A 15,188-nucleotide genomic window follows, 5' to 3' on the forward strand; every position below is an offset into this window, starting at 1 on the left:
TTGAGTACAATACGTACTGCATGATATCCCTATAACTGTTCAACCCTAAAGGAAACCAAAAACAAACCTGTGATTGTATTGCTCTTACCCCCCTCTCTCTCTCAATGCACTCAAGGGCTTCAAGAGACTTCATCTTGTTCTTCGGTTCAAGCTTCCGCTAACACCACTCTTAGATCTCGGTAACATTTAAAACCCTGATCTGATTTGTTAATCTTTCTTTAACCATTTATTTCTTGACTGTATTATCTGGATTGGTATTAAATCTTGAGGTTTAAGATGTTAGTTTGTAGTCTAGTGTCCATTAGGGGTGTTCAAAATAATCCAAATCCGAAACCGAATCCGAAATATCCGAAATTCCGAATCCGAATTATCTGAATTTTCGGATATCCAAAATTTCGGATATCCGAAATTCGGATATGTGAAAATTCAGATTCGGATACGGATAGCAATATTGAAAATTTTCGAATATTTCGGATATCTGATATCCGAAATATTAAATACTTCTATTTTTTATTTTTTAAATATATATAAGAATATATGTTGAAAACCCTAATTTCAACCCACTCGTTCATCTTTTCTTCTCTGCCATTCCCCAAGCCTTCTTCAAAGTTCAAATATTCCATGGCTAGGGTTTCTTCTTCGATGATTTGCTGTAATCTTCGACCTATATTCGAATGCTCCATGGCTGATTTGCTGTAATCTTCAATAACAAGTCGTATTTGAGATCTCTGCTTGTGGGAACAAACACAAGAGTGTTGACAACAAGTCGTTTGAGGTCGCAGCTAGTGACGATGAACACGTACACGAGTCAATATACTTTTTGAATCGAGATGATCCCCCTTCTCTTATGGGTTCTTCGCTCTGAACCGAGATACTGGCCTTCGATTTGTACAATTTTTTAATGAGGTTATTTGCCTTGGATTTGTTTATTATCAAGAACAACAGGATTTGAGCCGATTTAGGAGAAAAAGGTAAAGATTAGGATCTTGTAAAGTAATCGTCTTGACTCTGATTTACTTTTAGGATTAAGTATAAAGATGATTGTGTAAATTGTTGAAATAATGTGAATTATTCTGATCTTTTACTTTTTCACTAACAGAACTTGGATTGTAAAGAGAAAAAAAAGTGTTTGATTTATATTTTGGAACTGTTTTTTTTGTTTTTGTTTTTAAGCTTTGGATATCCGAGTTATTATCCGAATCCGTATCCGTATCCGAACTTTCGGATATCCGAACTTCAGATATCCGAAAGTTCGGATACGGATTCGGATAGTAAAAATCAACTATCCGAATTTTCAGATATCCGAAATTCGGATATCCAAACTTTCGGATATCCGATTTTGAACACCCCTAGTGTCCATGAGAAATGCATATGATGACTAGTAGTGTTATTCATGCATGGTTAGACATATATGTATGGAGTAGGGTTGGATATGTTTAATGATCTTGATGTTTGAGCATGATAAATCTGATGCAGACGACTTATAATCTGCTGTGATTAAGGTATACGTGTTGCGGGCTCGTTATTTAATCGTTTGCGGGGTTCGGGTAATGACTAGGGCTGAAACAGAATTTGTCTAGGACTCTGTAGCCAACTTCAGTTGGATGTAAACGGACCGTTATAAATCGAAAAATTCATTTTCTGAAGTCTAAATTATATGTTTTCGAAAGACGGATCAAATGGCACTGGAATCATAATTTTTCGAGATCATTTGCTATTTTTAAAGGTCTATTTTGTACAGTAGCAAAAGCTGCGTTTTTTTTCTGCAGAAAATGTGTGTTATGTTTTTCGTCATAACTTGGAATCTGGATAGAGTCAGGTCACGAAATTTGTACTTTAGATGGCCACTGATGTCTTTGTAATTCTCCAACTGGAATTTCGTCAATCGGACTTACGATGAATTTTAATGAATTTTTCCGTGGACTGCAGTTAGAAAGTGACGAATCTGATTGCAGCCTGGTAAATGATTTTTATAAAATAATTGGTAACGAATTGGATCTAAAAATTTTTACACAATAATATTTGGATCGTTTAAACATTCTGTAAAATTTTGGGAATTTATGGAACAAGTTAACTATTTTATTAAAATACCCAAAAACAGCCCAGTTTTGGATGTTAAAGCTGAAACAATATGAGTAGTGATTTGCATGTCTAAATGTCGGGTATGTTATCTGATAATGATCCAACGTGTTATATGTCAATGAAAGTGTTATGTGCAACATCGTATGCTTGCTTTTGAGTAGTTATAGGTTGAATGTTTAAATGGGCGTGAACTGTTAAAGTGAGGGCATGTTATGTGGTAGATGCGTGTAGGAACTTTGTGTTTTATTTGAAATCGTTAATAAACTAAATGGTAATCATACTAGGACGTGATTGACCAACCCTGATCGTTAGCTATTTTAAGAGTCCAACCGAGCAACCAAAGGTGAGTTCACACTTTCGTCAAAGCATGGGATTCCCGGTGGTTTGGCAATATGTTAAGTAACAACTGTCCCCCTTAGGTGAGATGTAATCGGAATGGGTTAAGTAACAACTATCCCCCTTAGGTGGGATGTAATCTGCGCATTCTCCTTGGGTAGAATACGTACCTCGGTCCTCCTTGGGTAGGATGACAAGCTTAAACTTACTAGACAAAACTCTATCATGAAGTCCCTCATTTTTATATTGACTTAATCGTCGGGCCAATGGTGAACGGGTCATTAGTTAAATAGCGCTATAAGGTCTGACAAGCCCCACACCGTGCCGCAGAGGATGGGAGTGGACTTATGTACTTGGGCACTGTCAATGATGATAGACATTGACGTAGGGCACATAAACATGACTTCAGTTAGTAGTCGATATGGTAACGGTTCTAGTGGTTTACTACATGGGGAAGCCCCCACGGTTTATTGTTATGGGAACATGGAAATGGGTAACTCTTGGTTTTTGAAACAACTTATGGTTTTGGAACAACATTAAAACGGACAACCAATTATGAACTCGCCAACATTTTTGTTGATACGTTACCACATGCTTTGCAGGTCGTTAGGTTATGTGCTGGAGCTTGCATTGGAGAAGGAGTCGTTATGGGACATGAACCGCTGTGTGTTCATGAGAAACTTTATGAAACTTTAAACTTATATTTTGGTTTTGAACTTAATGCTTCCGTTGATTGTTAAATTTGGTTTTGGACTTTGGTTTGGTGAACTTTAGACGTTTGGTTTTACTTTACTTTACTTAATGTTTAATGTTTATTATGATTGGTGGTATGATCCTGGTCAGTCACACGCCTCGCGGTAATACTTCGCTTATGGATTTTGAGGGTGTGACAACGCCGTAGTTGTCAACCTGCAATATCACCACTCTCTCCCCGTCGCTGGAACATTAACCAACATTGTTATCTCTGATCACAACCCAACCACGAAACCCTAATCATGCCATATACGAATCTGACCTTTCCTCACTTTAGCAGTTAAAGGTGTGCACATGACGGAGTGGTGTCGTCGATCGGAAGTTTACCGACTCCTCTCTCTCGTAATTTCTATGTCTCGTGATTCTCTCTCTCTCTCTCTCTCTCTCTCTCTCTCTCTCTCTCTCTCTCTCTCTCTCTCTCTCTCTCTCTCTCTCTCTCTCTCTCTCTCTCTCTCTCTCTCTCTCTCTCTATTTTGATCTAATGGGTGGAGGTAGAATAATTGTGGTGGATGTTGATGTGTGAAGGTTAAAGATGAGGAGGTGGTGGGTGGGTCCCACAAATAAACAAAAAGATTATTGTTTTCTTGAATAAGGGCATTTTAGTCATTTTACATTGACTTAACAAAGAAAACAAACGACCATCCGCTCCAGGGACTATCCGATTGACAACCTGTCAAATCATAGGGATAAGGGTGTAATTTTCAAAAGTTAGGAACTAAGGGTGGAGTTTCACCAAACCATAGGGACTATCCGGACATTTTACTCCAATAAGTTATAAGTTGCTCCAAAATAAGCTAACCCAAACACCTCTATAAGGGCATGTTTGGATGAGCTTTTATATTTCTCCACTTTTTAACCTACTTATCTCCTTTTGGAAAAGTCACAACCAAGTACTTTTTCATTTCTCCTTTTCAATGACTAAAAAGCTCCTTTTCACTTTATTAGCCAAACACCATTTCATAAAAACTCCTTTTTCAAAAAGTCAATAAGTCATAAGTAGGTAAAATAAGGTTATCCAAACATGGCCTAAATTACATCTTTTAAAAAGTTATTGTGAAATATGAATACTTTTCATGTATGAATTGTCACAAAGAATTTTATAACAAGAAAACACCAGGGCACTGGTTATGAACAATGTTTTTAGGCTCGGATCAGATGATGATTTTTCATACCAGTTTATTGGTTGAATCGTTCTGACCGGGTCAGTGGCGGATCCAGGGGTGTTTTGGGGTTCCCGGGAACCCCCTTAGTTTGGAAAAAAAAAATGAAAAAAATAGTGGAAATTTTGTATGATTTAAAAAAAAATAGTGAGAATTAGTAAAAATCTACCAAAAGGAACCTGGTGGGAAAAATTCCTGAATCCGCCACTGGACCGGGTGTACGAACCAAGTGACGTCATAAATATTATAAAATAAATAAGGAAACATGTGAACTATTTAATCATTTTCGGTCCAACCCCCAAAATTTTCGGTTCAATCCCCAGTTTTATAGTCCGATTGGTCAATTCCACTCGAAAACGGTCTGATAGTGTGAACCAAACCGGCCAGGCCCCAGGTTCCCAATCTGACTGGTCGGTCCGGTTCAGTTTTCAAAACACCGGTTGTGAATGATTGACTTTTTTTCTTGTTAAAAAAAGAGGAAGATGTAATTAGAGACAATCGTGTTATCAAGATTGCAAACACCTTTTGCCGTCGAAGACTAAACTACTTCTGCATCTATTATGAGAATTTGAACTTCATTTTCTCTTTCACTTTTTTAAAAGATAGTTAAAATGACAGTCATTTGTTTGTATCTAAGGCATGGGTGGACTTACTCATTATGTTAATCGAGGGTAGGCTTGCTAGGCTCCTACGTGTATGATCTGACGACCAAACTCTTACATGTACCATCGATCTTCATGTGCTTGGTATTAATTGTTTGTTGTGTTGTATTTATACGCCTAGTTATGAATTACCACTTGCAACCATCCCGAAACACTTACCACCTCACCTATCATCAACATAAACCCCACACAAACAACAAACGAAACCATACTCTAACTAACATAGAAAAGTTCTTAAAAAATAAAAAAGGGCCTTCAACAAATCCAAGAACCGTTCAAACAAATCAAAGAATATATGGAGGATTGATGACCCTAGAAAGAAAATGTCACTGATTGTCAAAATCAAAGAAGATCATGATAAAATAGAGAAACAAGATGGCCGAACAATTGGACAAGACATTTGAGGGATGGTTATCAAACAAGGAAGGAATCGAGGTTGTGTGGTGATGGTGCAACCATGTCTGTATGAACCGAGGTGGAGGGAAGGTGGCCGGTAGTGCGGTAGTAGTGTGTAGGGGTGTTAATTGAGTCGTGTCTGTTGTTGGCAAGTCAAATCGGACACAAATCTGAAAATTTGACATTAACCTGAAAAGCGTGTGAGATACATTAACTCAACTACTCACGCTTATTAATAAGGTTGACATGAACATGACCAGTTTAACTTGAAAAAAGTGTGTATACTTTATATCATTTTGCGAATTGTTAATACTCTTGAATTGCAAATTTACAACAATGAATACAAAGACATGTAAAACAATATTGCTTAAGGAGCCGGGGTTGCACCCGCCCCCGCCAACGTTTCGATTGGTAGTGTAAGTTTTTCGATTTTTCGTCTGAAATTTTTAAAAATATATAGGTCCGCCCCGCCAATTATTTTGCCTAAAAATTCTTTGTCCTTACCAAGTTTATTGTCCAAAAAATTATACATATTTTTGTGTTAAGTTAAAAAAACGTGAAGAATGAGGCTATTAGCAAATTTTTGTAATTGTTTTTAAACTTGAAGTGAGTTTAAATTGTTTGAAACTAGTTTTTATATAAATGAAACTTGAGGGTTCATTTTTGTCTTATATGAAAGATGTTTAAACAAAAAAAAAAAGAACACGTGACTAAGTTGTGCCCCATCCGTGTGTTCGACTTCAACATAAGACAAAAATGGTTGTGTGTTTGACACTTCGACTTTAATCATCCATCATCATCCATCAAATTTGACTGAAACAATGCTGAAATCGAGCTGTATAGAGGCTATTAATCATGAATTTAAACAAAGTAGTCATTTATTTTAGTTTCTCATACGCTATTGTTTAGTTCTTGAAAGGTAGGATGTGAACTAGGGTTAGTATTGAATCAACATTTTAGCCATTACTAGTGTTTTAGACCTTAAATTTATCATTTAATATGAGATTAACTTATGCATTGCATCTATTGTGATTATTGTTCAATGATTCCAAAATTATGGTTTATAATGGTGGAATTGTGGATTTGTGGAAGATGATCAATTAAGGAAGAAGTACGGTGAATTTGTAGTTTAACCCGATCATATTGATTGTTTTTTGTTAGATATATCATCGTAAAGGTCAAAACCATTCATTCTTTTTTCAAAAATCTTAAAGGTCGTCGGGCTGATTTGTAATTCTTCGTCCAAGTACTTAACATTTATCTCGCATCATTATAAATATTTTGGTCTTTTGTTTGTTAAACAATATTTAATTTTTTATGTGGAAGAAAGAGTCCTTCGAAGGAATGAAGATTATTTAGTTTTATTTGGAGTTGTTATCGTTTGACCCGACCCGAATAGCCGACCTGAACATATAACCCGAAACACAACGATAGAAATTTTTTTTAGGTCCCATGACTTTCCGCTCCCGTGGAACTTTGGTCAAGCTGTGCCACTACTCCTAGTGGTGTGAGACAAACGTCTTTGCCAACTCGGTTGAATCGATGTAAGACCTACAATAAGAGGTTGACTCTTTGACTTAGACCATCCGTAATGGGGCGTTTTTTTTAAAAAAAAATTGAAAAAAAACGCCTTAAAACGCCCATCCCCCCATTACATGGGGCGTTACTTTTTAAAAAAATTGAAAAAATTGGTGGCCGGCGTTTTAATCATAACGCTGCATAGGGTTGGAAGGAAAATGGATGTGGCCAATGGAGTGTGAGGACTTTGACTAGCCAATGAAGAGGGCTTTGACCTGCAACAACTAGTTTCCTTTTTTTTTTTTAATAATTGGAAGGGGGCATTATAAGGCATTATGCCCACTACACCACTTTTGCAATAATGCCCCATGCTGACTAGGATGACACTTGTCGAATAATGCCCCATGGTGGGGGCATTATTTTGTTCCACCACTACACATGGTCTTGGTAGGGGTTGCATCATTGGTTACTCGTTCAAAAAAAAGGCGTGCAAGACGAAGAGGTTGTATTATTGGTTGCTTGGTTTTAAAAGGCGTGCAAGATGAGTTCGAAAATGTGTTAAGAGCTTGAGGCGGTGCCTCATGTAATTCTACACCAAATTGGACAAAATCAGGGCAATATACCAATAGGGAGAAAATCATGAAAGGTCTACTTGACAAAGAAGGTTGTTTGACGCAAGTGCTTGTTATAAATAAAAGCTTATTTGGTAGTACATAGAGTAACGTCTCGCGCACATGATGCCTGCTAGCATCTCGACTTTTGGGACCTAAAAGCTTCTAAGCGTGTTTTAAACCAAGACTCAAAGACAGTTACAGAGGCCAATAGAGGAGAGTACAGAGAGAGATTAGATCTTCTTCACTCTTAATACTATTATAATTTGTTCCAAAACAAAAGAGAAAAAACATGTATTCATCGCATTACTATGCTCTCTACATAAAGAAACATATTCCATATCAAACCAAACATAAAACCCTCTGCATTCAAGTTTGCTTGCCTGCATATTTCAGTCAACAACGCCGTTTTGACCTTTTTTTCCATTCTTAGCCTGGCCTGCAACATCATAGGCATAAATGAATGATAAACATACAGCCTTGTTGGCTACAAAGTAACTAATGCAAAAATCTCTTTAAAATCTTGATTATTCCAACGTTCAGTATTTTGTTGCACTTTGAGGGTGTTCATGGTCCAGTTTTATGGAACTTTGGGTCAACCACTAACTACAGTTTCGGGAAACGACAAACCAAACTGGCATGCTTGGGTAGGTCGGCCAGTTTTAGTGGTTTTAAGGTTTGCACCGGATTTATTGTAAAAAAAATCATTTGTTTGTATTAAAGGTTATAAAATGTTAAACGGCTGGTTCGGTTTACGGATCAGATTCCAAGTTCCAACCCATCAGCAAGACCTTAAACAGCCAAAAACTGCCAACATGGAACCGTATAAATCTCAGTCTGGACGACTTGCTTCGGTTTGGATGGTTAGGTCGGTTTGGACAGTTTATGAACACCCCTAATTAAGATGCTTCTATATTTAGAGCGCAGAACTACTTTTATGGCAAGTAAATGTCTTTTTTTTCCTGCGGGAATGTAGTGAACAAACGGACAAAAAGTAAAAGCATGATGATTCTTTTATGCAACAATTACACAACTTGTCTAAAATCACTCGGATCCTGAAAAATGCAGTGTCTTTTTGGCAACAAAAGCTAAATATAATAGTTCAAAAAGCAGAAAATTCAGTTGTTATGTCAAATTGAACTAACTTTAAAAAAAGCTGAATTGATAACTAACCATGCATACCAACTAACGCTGCTTGCTCTTAGATTTTGTGATCTTGGATTTTCCCTGGTGTTCGGTAGGTGGCTTCCAGATGATATCCTCTAGATTGTTGCAGAAGTTCTTGTAAAACTGCAAAATTAAAAAAAAAAAGTGTGATCTCAGCTACAAAACTTTAAACATGAGTATTACAGATGGCAATTTCGACCCAATGAGCCACATTAGAAAATAGCTAAAACAAGAACAGGTCAAACAGGTTAAAAGTTGTCAGTTTCTAATGCATTGGTTATTTTTATTGTTTTATGATATGTGATGATTAATTATGATTTTTTTTTTATAAAGTAAAAAAGTGTTGTGGTTGACCCAGCCCAGGCTTTCTCAACCTGTACTAAAATGAGTTGTTTCAACGGGTCCGTCAACCTAAACACATTCTGACCCGTTACCTGTGGTGTAAATCTTGCCATTATGAGCCCATAGGAAAGATCACGTTGTTTAATGTAAAAGAAAACAGCACACCTTAAGGTATTCACCACTATCTCCTGCTGCTTTCTCAATGTCAACCAAGACGAAACTGGAGGTCACTTGAAAAACCTGGTTTAAAACTTGATTCATTACTCGAAAAAAAGCATAATTACGATACAAAAAGAGGATTAAATTTGGAGTACCAGAAACTCACTTCCAAGATAACTGAAAAATGGGAGGTTTTACTGGCAGAAAGCCCTTCAACCCTCATCTGAAATTTAGCAATTAAAAATTGTTGATATTGAATAGGGTTAACTGAAGTCTTTTACTAGGCATTACTCATTATCGGAGGACATTTTAGACATTTAGGGGAAGTTCTATGACACAAGTCAAGTGATGTAACCTTGTAATTTCGAATGTGCGTCTTGAAACCCATTGACTGGGAAACAACTTCCATACTTGATAAAACAATCTTTGCAGGCTTTTGAGACACAAAACGAGTTACGTGCTTCACAGAGTCCTGTCAAACAAGCATATTTATTTTCACATAAAATTAGGAGAATAAGTATATTACTAATGTAATCTTTGTATTGGGCACCGTGAATTGGTACCCAGTAAAGTGCAATCACTGTCCATCTCAAAACTTAATAACCAAATTTAGTTATTGACTAATGAATATCAATGTTTCAGGTTTTTTCTTATGGCTGTGGAAGTATATTTACTGGTTATAGAATGTTCCGAAACTAAAAACCTAAAAACGTCCAATACAATGTTAGCTTTGTCATAGAATTTTCTTATTTTGAAGAGTAAAGTACACGGATGGTCCTTGTGGTTTGCACTTTGTAACGCATTTAGTCCCCAGCTACCAGATCTAAAGGTTTCAGCAGGTCCGAGTTAGGGACTAAACGCGTTACAAAATGCAAACCACATGCACCATCCATGTACTTTTGGGAAAAGTTGGGGACTAAATGTGTTACAAATACAGAGACCATCCGTGTACTTTTGAAAAGCTGGAGACCAAATCCAAATTTTTGATTAACCATAGGGACCATCCGTGTACTTTATTTTGAAAATCAAAATTGGGGACTCTTTTTTGGGCTAATGGGACTAGTATAGATAATGCTCCATGCAATCATGCATCTAATTAAGATGTGATGTTGGTAATGAATAATGATCATAGGGCTAAGAAATCAAACCTGTCCGCGGTCAAACATGGAAGCCAGGTTCAAGCCTTGAGATAAAATTATCATATCAAATGCATTAAGCGACAAAGGACCTGTGTCTTCATCTGTGTTTTGCTCATCAGGCCGCTCTTCCTATGATGCAATACAGAAGTATAAAAACTGCAATTTAGCATTTGACCATGTTTTTACGAATATATGAAAGAAAAAAACTAATAACAAAAGAAAAACAGAGAGCCCCTTTTGAGTAATTTGCGAACCTCTGAGTCATCAAAAACAGCATTCACGTCGTCTAGATTTACATCTTCATATTCAATAAGTCTAGCAGGGATATAATTCTTTTTGAACCATTCATCATTCTTAATTTCTTCAATACAAATACGCTGCACATACACATACACATACAACAAATATTATAAATGCATAATCATAGTCACCAATATCATGGAACATGGACTACTCACTGTTTCGGGATTTGGATCTAAAATTCGATGAATTAACGATTTTGCCCCTACTGGAAACCATGATGGGCATGAAAAGTCAGCTTTATTGATCTGCATAAAACAACAACACAAAAAACAACCTTTGTAAAAGTAAAATAAAGCAGCTTATGAAGAGAAGACAGTTATAACAAGCAAGAATGAGAATAGTAATAACTAATAACAACTATGAATGTGCTCGCAATAGTAAAAATGAACACATCTGCAAAATTTAACATGCCTTATCATACAATGTGGTGAGATCCATTTCATCAAACGGGAGGTATCCTGCCACCAGTACATATAGGATGACCCCACATGACCAAACGTCAGCCAACGCACCGTTGTAACCTTTGTGGCTAAGTACCTAAACCAGAACTCAAAAAAAATGGGAAGTTTAACATTAATGAACATATGAAAATACCAAAAGTTAATAGTGATAACTAATAATAATAAGGAACATAACAAAGGTGAGTGATTTCGCGAAAAAATAAGAATAAGTTGCACCTGTAATTACCTCGGGTGCAACATAGTTAGGAGTCCCACAAGTTGTTCGAAGGATGCTGACACCCTGCAAATATATCACACAAGTCAAACAAAATCGTTTAGCAAGCAGTTTGTGGTTTCGTAACTAATCATAAAAAGAAAACGTAATTGGCATTGAGAGCTTACTTCTGCAGGCAATGCACTGAGTCCAAAATCTGAAATTTTCAAATTTCCTTGGGAATCCAACAAAAGATTTTCAGGCTGCAAAAGGAAAGTAACAGTTAAAAATTTATGACATTCATCAAAGATGAACAGTAAAGTAAAACCGAGCTCTACAAACACCTTCAAATCTCTATGGTATACTCCTTTACTATGGCAATACTCTACACCATCAATTAGCTGCTGAAAAAATCTTCTAGATTCCGCTTCACTGAGCCGTCCATGGCGAACCTAATACAAAACGTATAACACTTATGAGTCATGACCTTATAAACACCAAAACACATCTAACTCACCATCCTTAAAGACTTACAATTTTATCAAACAGCTCACCACCTGTAATAAACTCCAAAATTATATAGATTTTCGTTCGGCTAGCCAGTACCTAAACCAAAAAACCACCACTTAATCGGTTAATCCACTTAACACTCCCTTTCAAAATAATAATATTATACAATGTTATGAAACCATACCTCATGCAGACGAACAACATTCGGATGTCTAACCAGCTTCATTATAGATATCTCTCTCTTAATCTGCAAACAATCACACAAAATCAATCTCAAAACACCTTTTATCTACATATACACCTTAAAAACCTAACCCTAGGCCTAGGGCTGGCAATCCGTGATCCGTTTAAGACACGATGAGACCTGTTTAAGAAAAAGTACACTATGTAGATTTATGTATATTTTTTTAAAAAAATAATTAAAATTAGAAGGTTAGGCTCGAACATTTCTCCTTCTTTCTGTGTTACAAAATTAGGTATAAGTAGTTAAACGAGTCGTATTCATGTTTGATATGATAACACACGGAAAACAGACTAATTAAACAACTGTGAAACATATATTCCGATTAACAATCAATCAATTCTAACCTAATTTGAAGATCAGCAAATAAAATCAGCAAAAACTACCTGATCGACCATTTTATGCTTGATTATAGTAGCTCGATCGAGTAATTTCATGGCGACACTCTCACCGGTCTCTGTGTTCTGAGCGAATTTGACCTTGGCGAAGGTTCCTTCACCGATTGTTCTTCCGACTTCATACTTTCCGACTTTTCGAACCACCATATCTGCTGGATGTTTGTTCGATTCAACCGAATTGTTGTAGCATTTGAAGTGTTGAGTGTAATGAGATTAGGATCAGATGAATTGGATGTTGTGATGTGTGTTGATTTGATGAGGAAAAAGGGGAAAGTTTGTGAGGTGAATGTTTGGCAAATGGAGAAATTGAAAGACACAGAGGCGGGTTTGACGGAGAAAAGGATATATAGATATAGATATAGATGTGTGTATATATAAATTTATTTATAGGAGTAGGGTGCGGTGATGTCAGCGGCGGATTGTGGTGGTGGTCATGATTATGTCCGGCGATGACGGAAGTGGATGTATTGATTAGTTGATGTTGTGAGTAGTTAAATGTCAACCAATAGACATTGTGGTGGACACTCTCATTTAATATTCTAGCTAGTATGATTCCAGCACGTTATCTTGCGGGAACTTTGTTGGTATTGGTTCGATTTGTTACGGTATTAGTACTTGCTTTGATAACTGAAAGAGAAAACCCTAGAAATAGAGTTATGATATGGCCAAAAGGATATCGTCACATGTTTTACATTGAACGAAATCATAAAAAAAAAAACCAAAGTAAACTGCAATTTGTGTCCCTGAGATTAATGGGCGGTGTACACAAATTTCGTTTGTGGGTTTTCGCTGATGCGACGCCGGTTTCGTTGTTGAAGCTTGTACCGCCGTGGACGACGACAGAGGCACCGATGTAGGATCTAAACTGAGAGGCATCTGAGTTTGAAAAAAGAAAGGGGGGTGACCAGGTTGTTGTAGAGAGGTTGTGGACAAGGGATTGATGGGATTTCGTGGATATCGTGTGGCCAAAGTTGTCGTGGAGGTTTGGGTAGCCTACAACCTTTCTAATGTTAGTAAACTAAGCTACTATCAGTTGAAAAATCGTCTTCGTAATCGTTTGACGTAAGTAAATACCTAAGTCTTCTTATGAATGATTGGCCATTGAGAATGAAAAAGAGTATAGAGTGAAATGAGATGGTTAAGAATAAAAATGGATTGAGAAAAAGATGGTTATTTATAAGGTTTAAAAAAATACTTTTTTTTATTTAAACGGTTATATGACTATTGTGGTCAACAACAACCATCAAATTCCACAAATCTCGAGCGGGTACCAGAGCTAGCCAACACAACCCACCAAGCTTACCCTCAGGGGTGGCGGCGGTGTGCTGGCTCAGGTTCAAACTCGTGGAGGGCTACCCGGGAAGTGCCTCGTCCTCTCTAAGAATTATAGTTGATGTTTTAAAATCATGGTTTTGGGTTCTTATTATAGTACTAATGTTACCCTAATTAAAAAAAAATGCATAAAAATTGTAGTTTAGGTTTTATCAGTATTAGACATTTGATTTGTCAATGGTTTTGTGTTTGATTTCTTTTAGCCATCGATCCTTCGTGGAGAGTTTGTAAAACAGTAGGAAACAAGTAACACAACCCGCACAAAAAACAGTTTATGCATAGTGTATAACCACCTATTGCCCAACTATATTTTAAATTAATTAATAATATATAAATATTGGGCAAAACATCAAGAAAAAGAAAATTAAGTGTATAGAATTATTTTGTTTATTGGTATTTATTAGTTTTTGTTTATTGGTATTTAGTAGTTATTACTAGATATGCATAAATTGCATGTTTATAAATCAATAAAACAATATGTCTATTCATTTTTTAAGAATGATAAATCACCCATCTATTTACTTTACTTCTATTTACACTCTTTGGTTCAGAATGAGACTCAAATCCTCAACCTATAGGGAGGGGCACTATGACACTATTTAATACAGGGGCGGATGTATGTTAAAGGTACCCTAAAAAATATTTATTCTTCGTTTTAAGTATCGGAAAAGTTCTGAGTAAATATTACGATACCTCTAAGGTACAAAAAGTTTTTGTGAGCAACACTTAAAAATTTCTTCTAGATCGGCCACTGAATTTTTATACGGTAAGATATTAACGTTTATATATTTATGAAACAATCATATAAAATATTTGGGTAAAAGATTTAAATGCTAACCAACTTTGAACATTTATTATGTCACTTAAAACTGTTTTGAACTGTTTAAGCCATTTATGTTTTAATATAGAATTAATTAATAATTAATTTAATATGTTAGCTTTTATAGTTTTGTTAAAGTTAAATAGTATTAATAATTAATTTAATTTAATATGTTAGCTTTTATAGTTTTGTTAAATTAAATGTTAAATAGTAAATACTTTAATGAATCAATCATTATAAAATATTCGGTGAAAAGAATTAAATTCTAACCAACTTTGAACATTTATTGTGTCACTTAGGTGTTGTTTGATAACTTCTGAATGGGTAAGTATTGAACTGGTAAGAGATCTGAACCATTAAATGCTGAATTATAGCGCTTCGCATTTCTGTACTTTCCTTATTAAAAACTTGTAATCGTATTTCTATTTTTGGAAACTTGCATTCATATTGTACTCGTTATTCACTTCCAAGCTTGTAATCCGAAACTTCGATCATAATGAAATTCATCTTTTATACCTATGCTTGTTATACTTGTATCGTACGCAAAACGATCATTAATACATAATTATGTGAAAACCAAGACTAATTATACGCTCAGACTTTCA

At 35.9% G+C, this 15,188-nt stretch overlaps 1 protein-coding gene across 2 annotated transcripts; it reads right to left on the bottom strand.

The window, feature by feature from the left end:
• Positions 1-7,733: 7,733 nt before the first annotated feature.
• Positions 7,734-12,936, bottom strand: LOC118489747 (CBL-interacting serine/threonine-protein kinase 8-like). 2 transcript variants are annotated; one of them, XM_035987291.1, is made up of 15 exons: positions 12,420-12,935; positions 11,977-12,039; positions 11,817-11,888; positions 11,627-11,734; positions 11,471-11,545; positions 11,316-11,369; positions 11,040-11,165; positions 10,784-10,873; positions 10,580-10,702; positions 10,335-10,454; positions 9,542-9,658; positions 9,353-9,409; positions 9,193-9,267; positions 8,692-8,808; positions 7,734-7,957 (listed from the first exon to the last, which is right to left on the bottom strand). In XM_035987291.1, the coding sequence occupies exons 1-14, from the start codon at positions 12,576-12,578 to the stop codon at positions 8,704-8,706; spliced, it is 1,344 nt and encodes a 447-aa protein (XP_035843184.1). In that variant the 5' UTR covers positions 12,579-12,935; the 3' UTR covers positions 7,734-7,957; positions 8,692-8,703. The 2 variants fall into 2 exon arrangements, with proteins under 2 accessions (XP_035843184.1, XP_035843185.1); XM_035987292.1 differs by having other exon boundaries at positions 7,746-7,957; positions 8,701-8,808; positions 12,420-12,936.
• Between the last annotated feature and the right edge of the window lie 2,252 nt (positions 12,937-15,188).

This window comes from Helianthus annuus, chromosome 2 (assembly GCF_002127325.2).
Source record: "Helianthus annuus cultivar XRQ/B chromosome 2, HanXRQr2.0-SUNRISE, whole genome shotgun sequence".
Lineage (NCBI taxonomy): Eukaryota > Viridiplantae > Streptophyta > Magnoliopsida > Asterales > Asteraceae > Helianthus > Helianthus annuus.

Bases quoted from the DNA above. Each gene is read 5' to 3' on its own strand.
- LOC118489747 (XM_035987291.1), bottom strand. From the start codon at position 12,578: ATGGTGGTTCGAAAAGTCGGAAAGTATGAAGTCGGAAGAACAATCGGT. The intron at 9,410-9,541 runs GTTACATCACTT...GCTAAATTTCAG, and splicing joins CGCACATTCGAAATTACAAG to ATGAGGGTTGAAGGGCTTTC. The intron at 9,268-9,352 runs GTGAGTTTCTGG...GTTTTAAACCAG, and splicing joins ATTTTTCAGTTATCTTGGAA to GTTTTTCAAGTGACCTCCAG.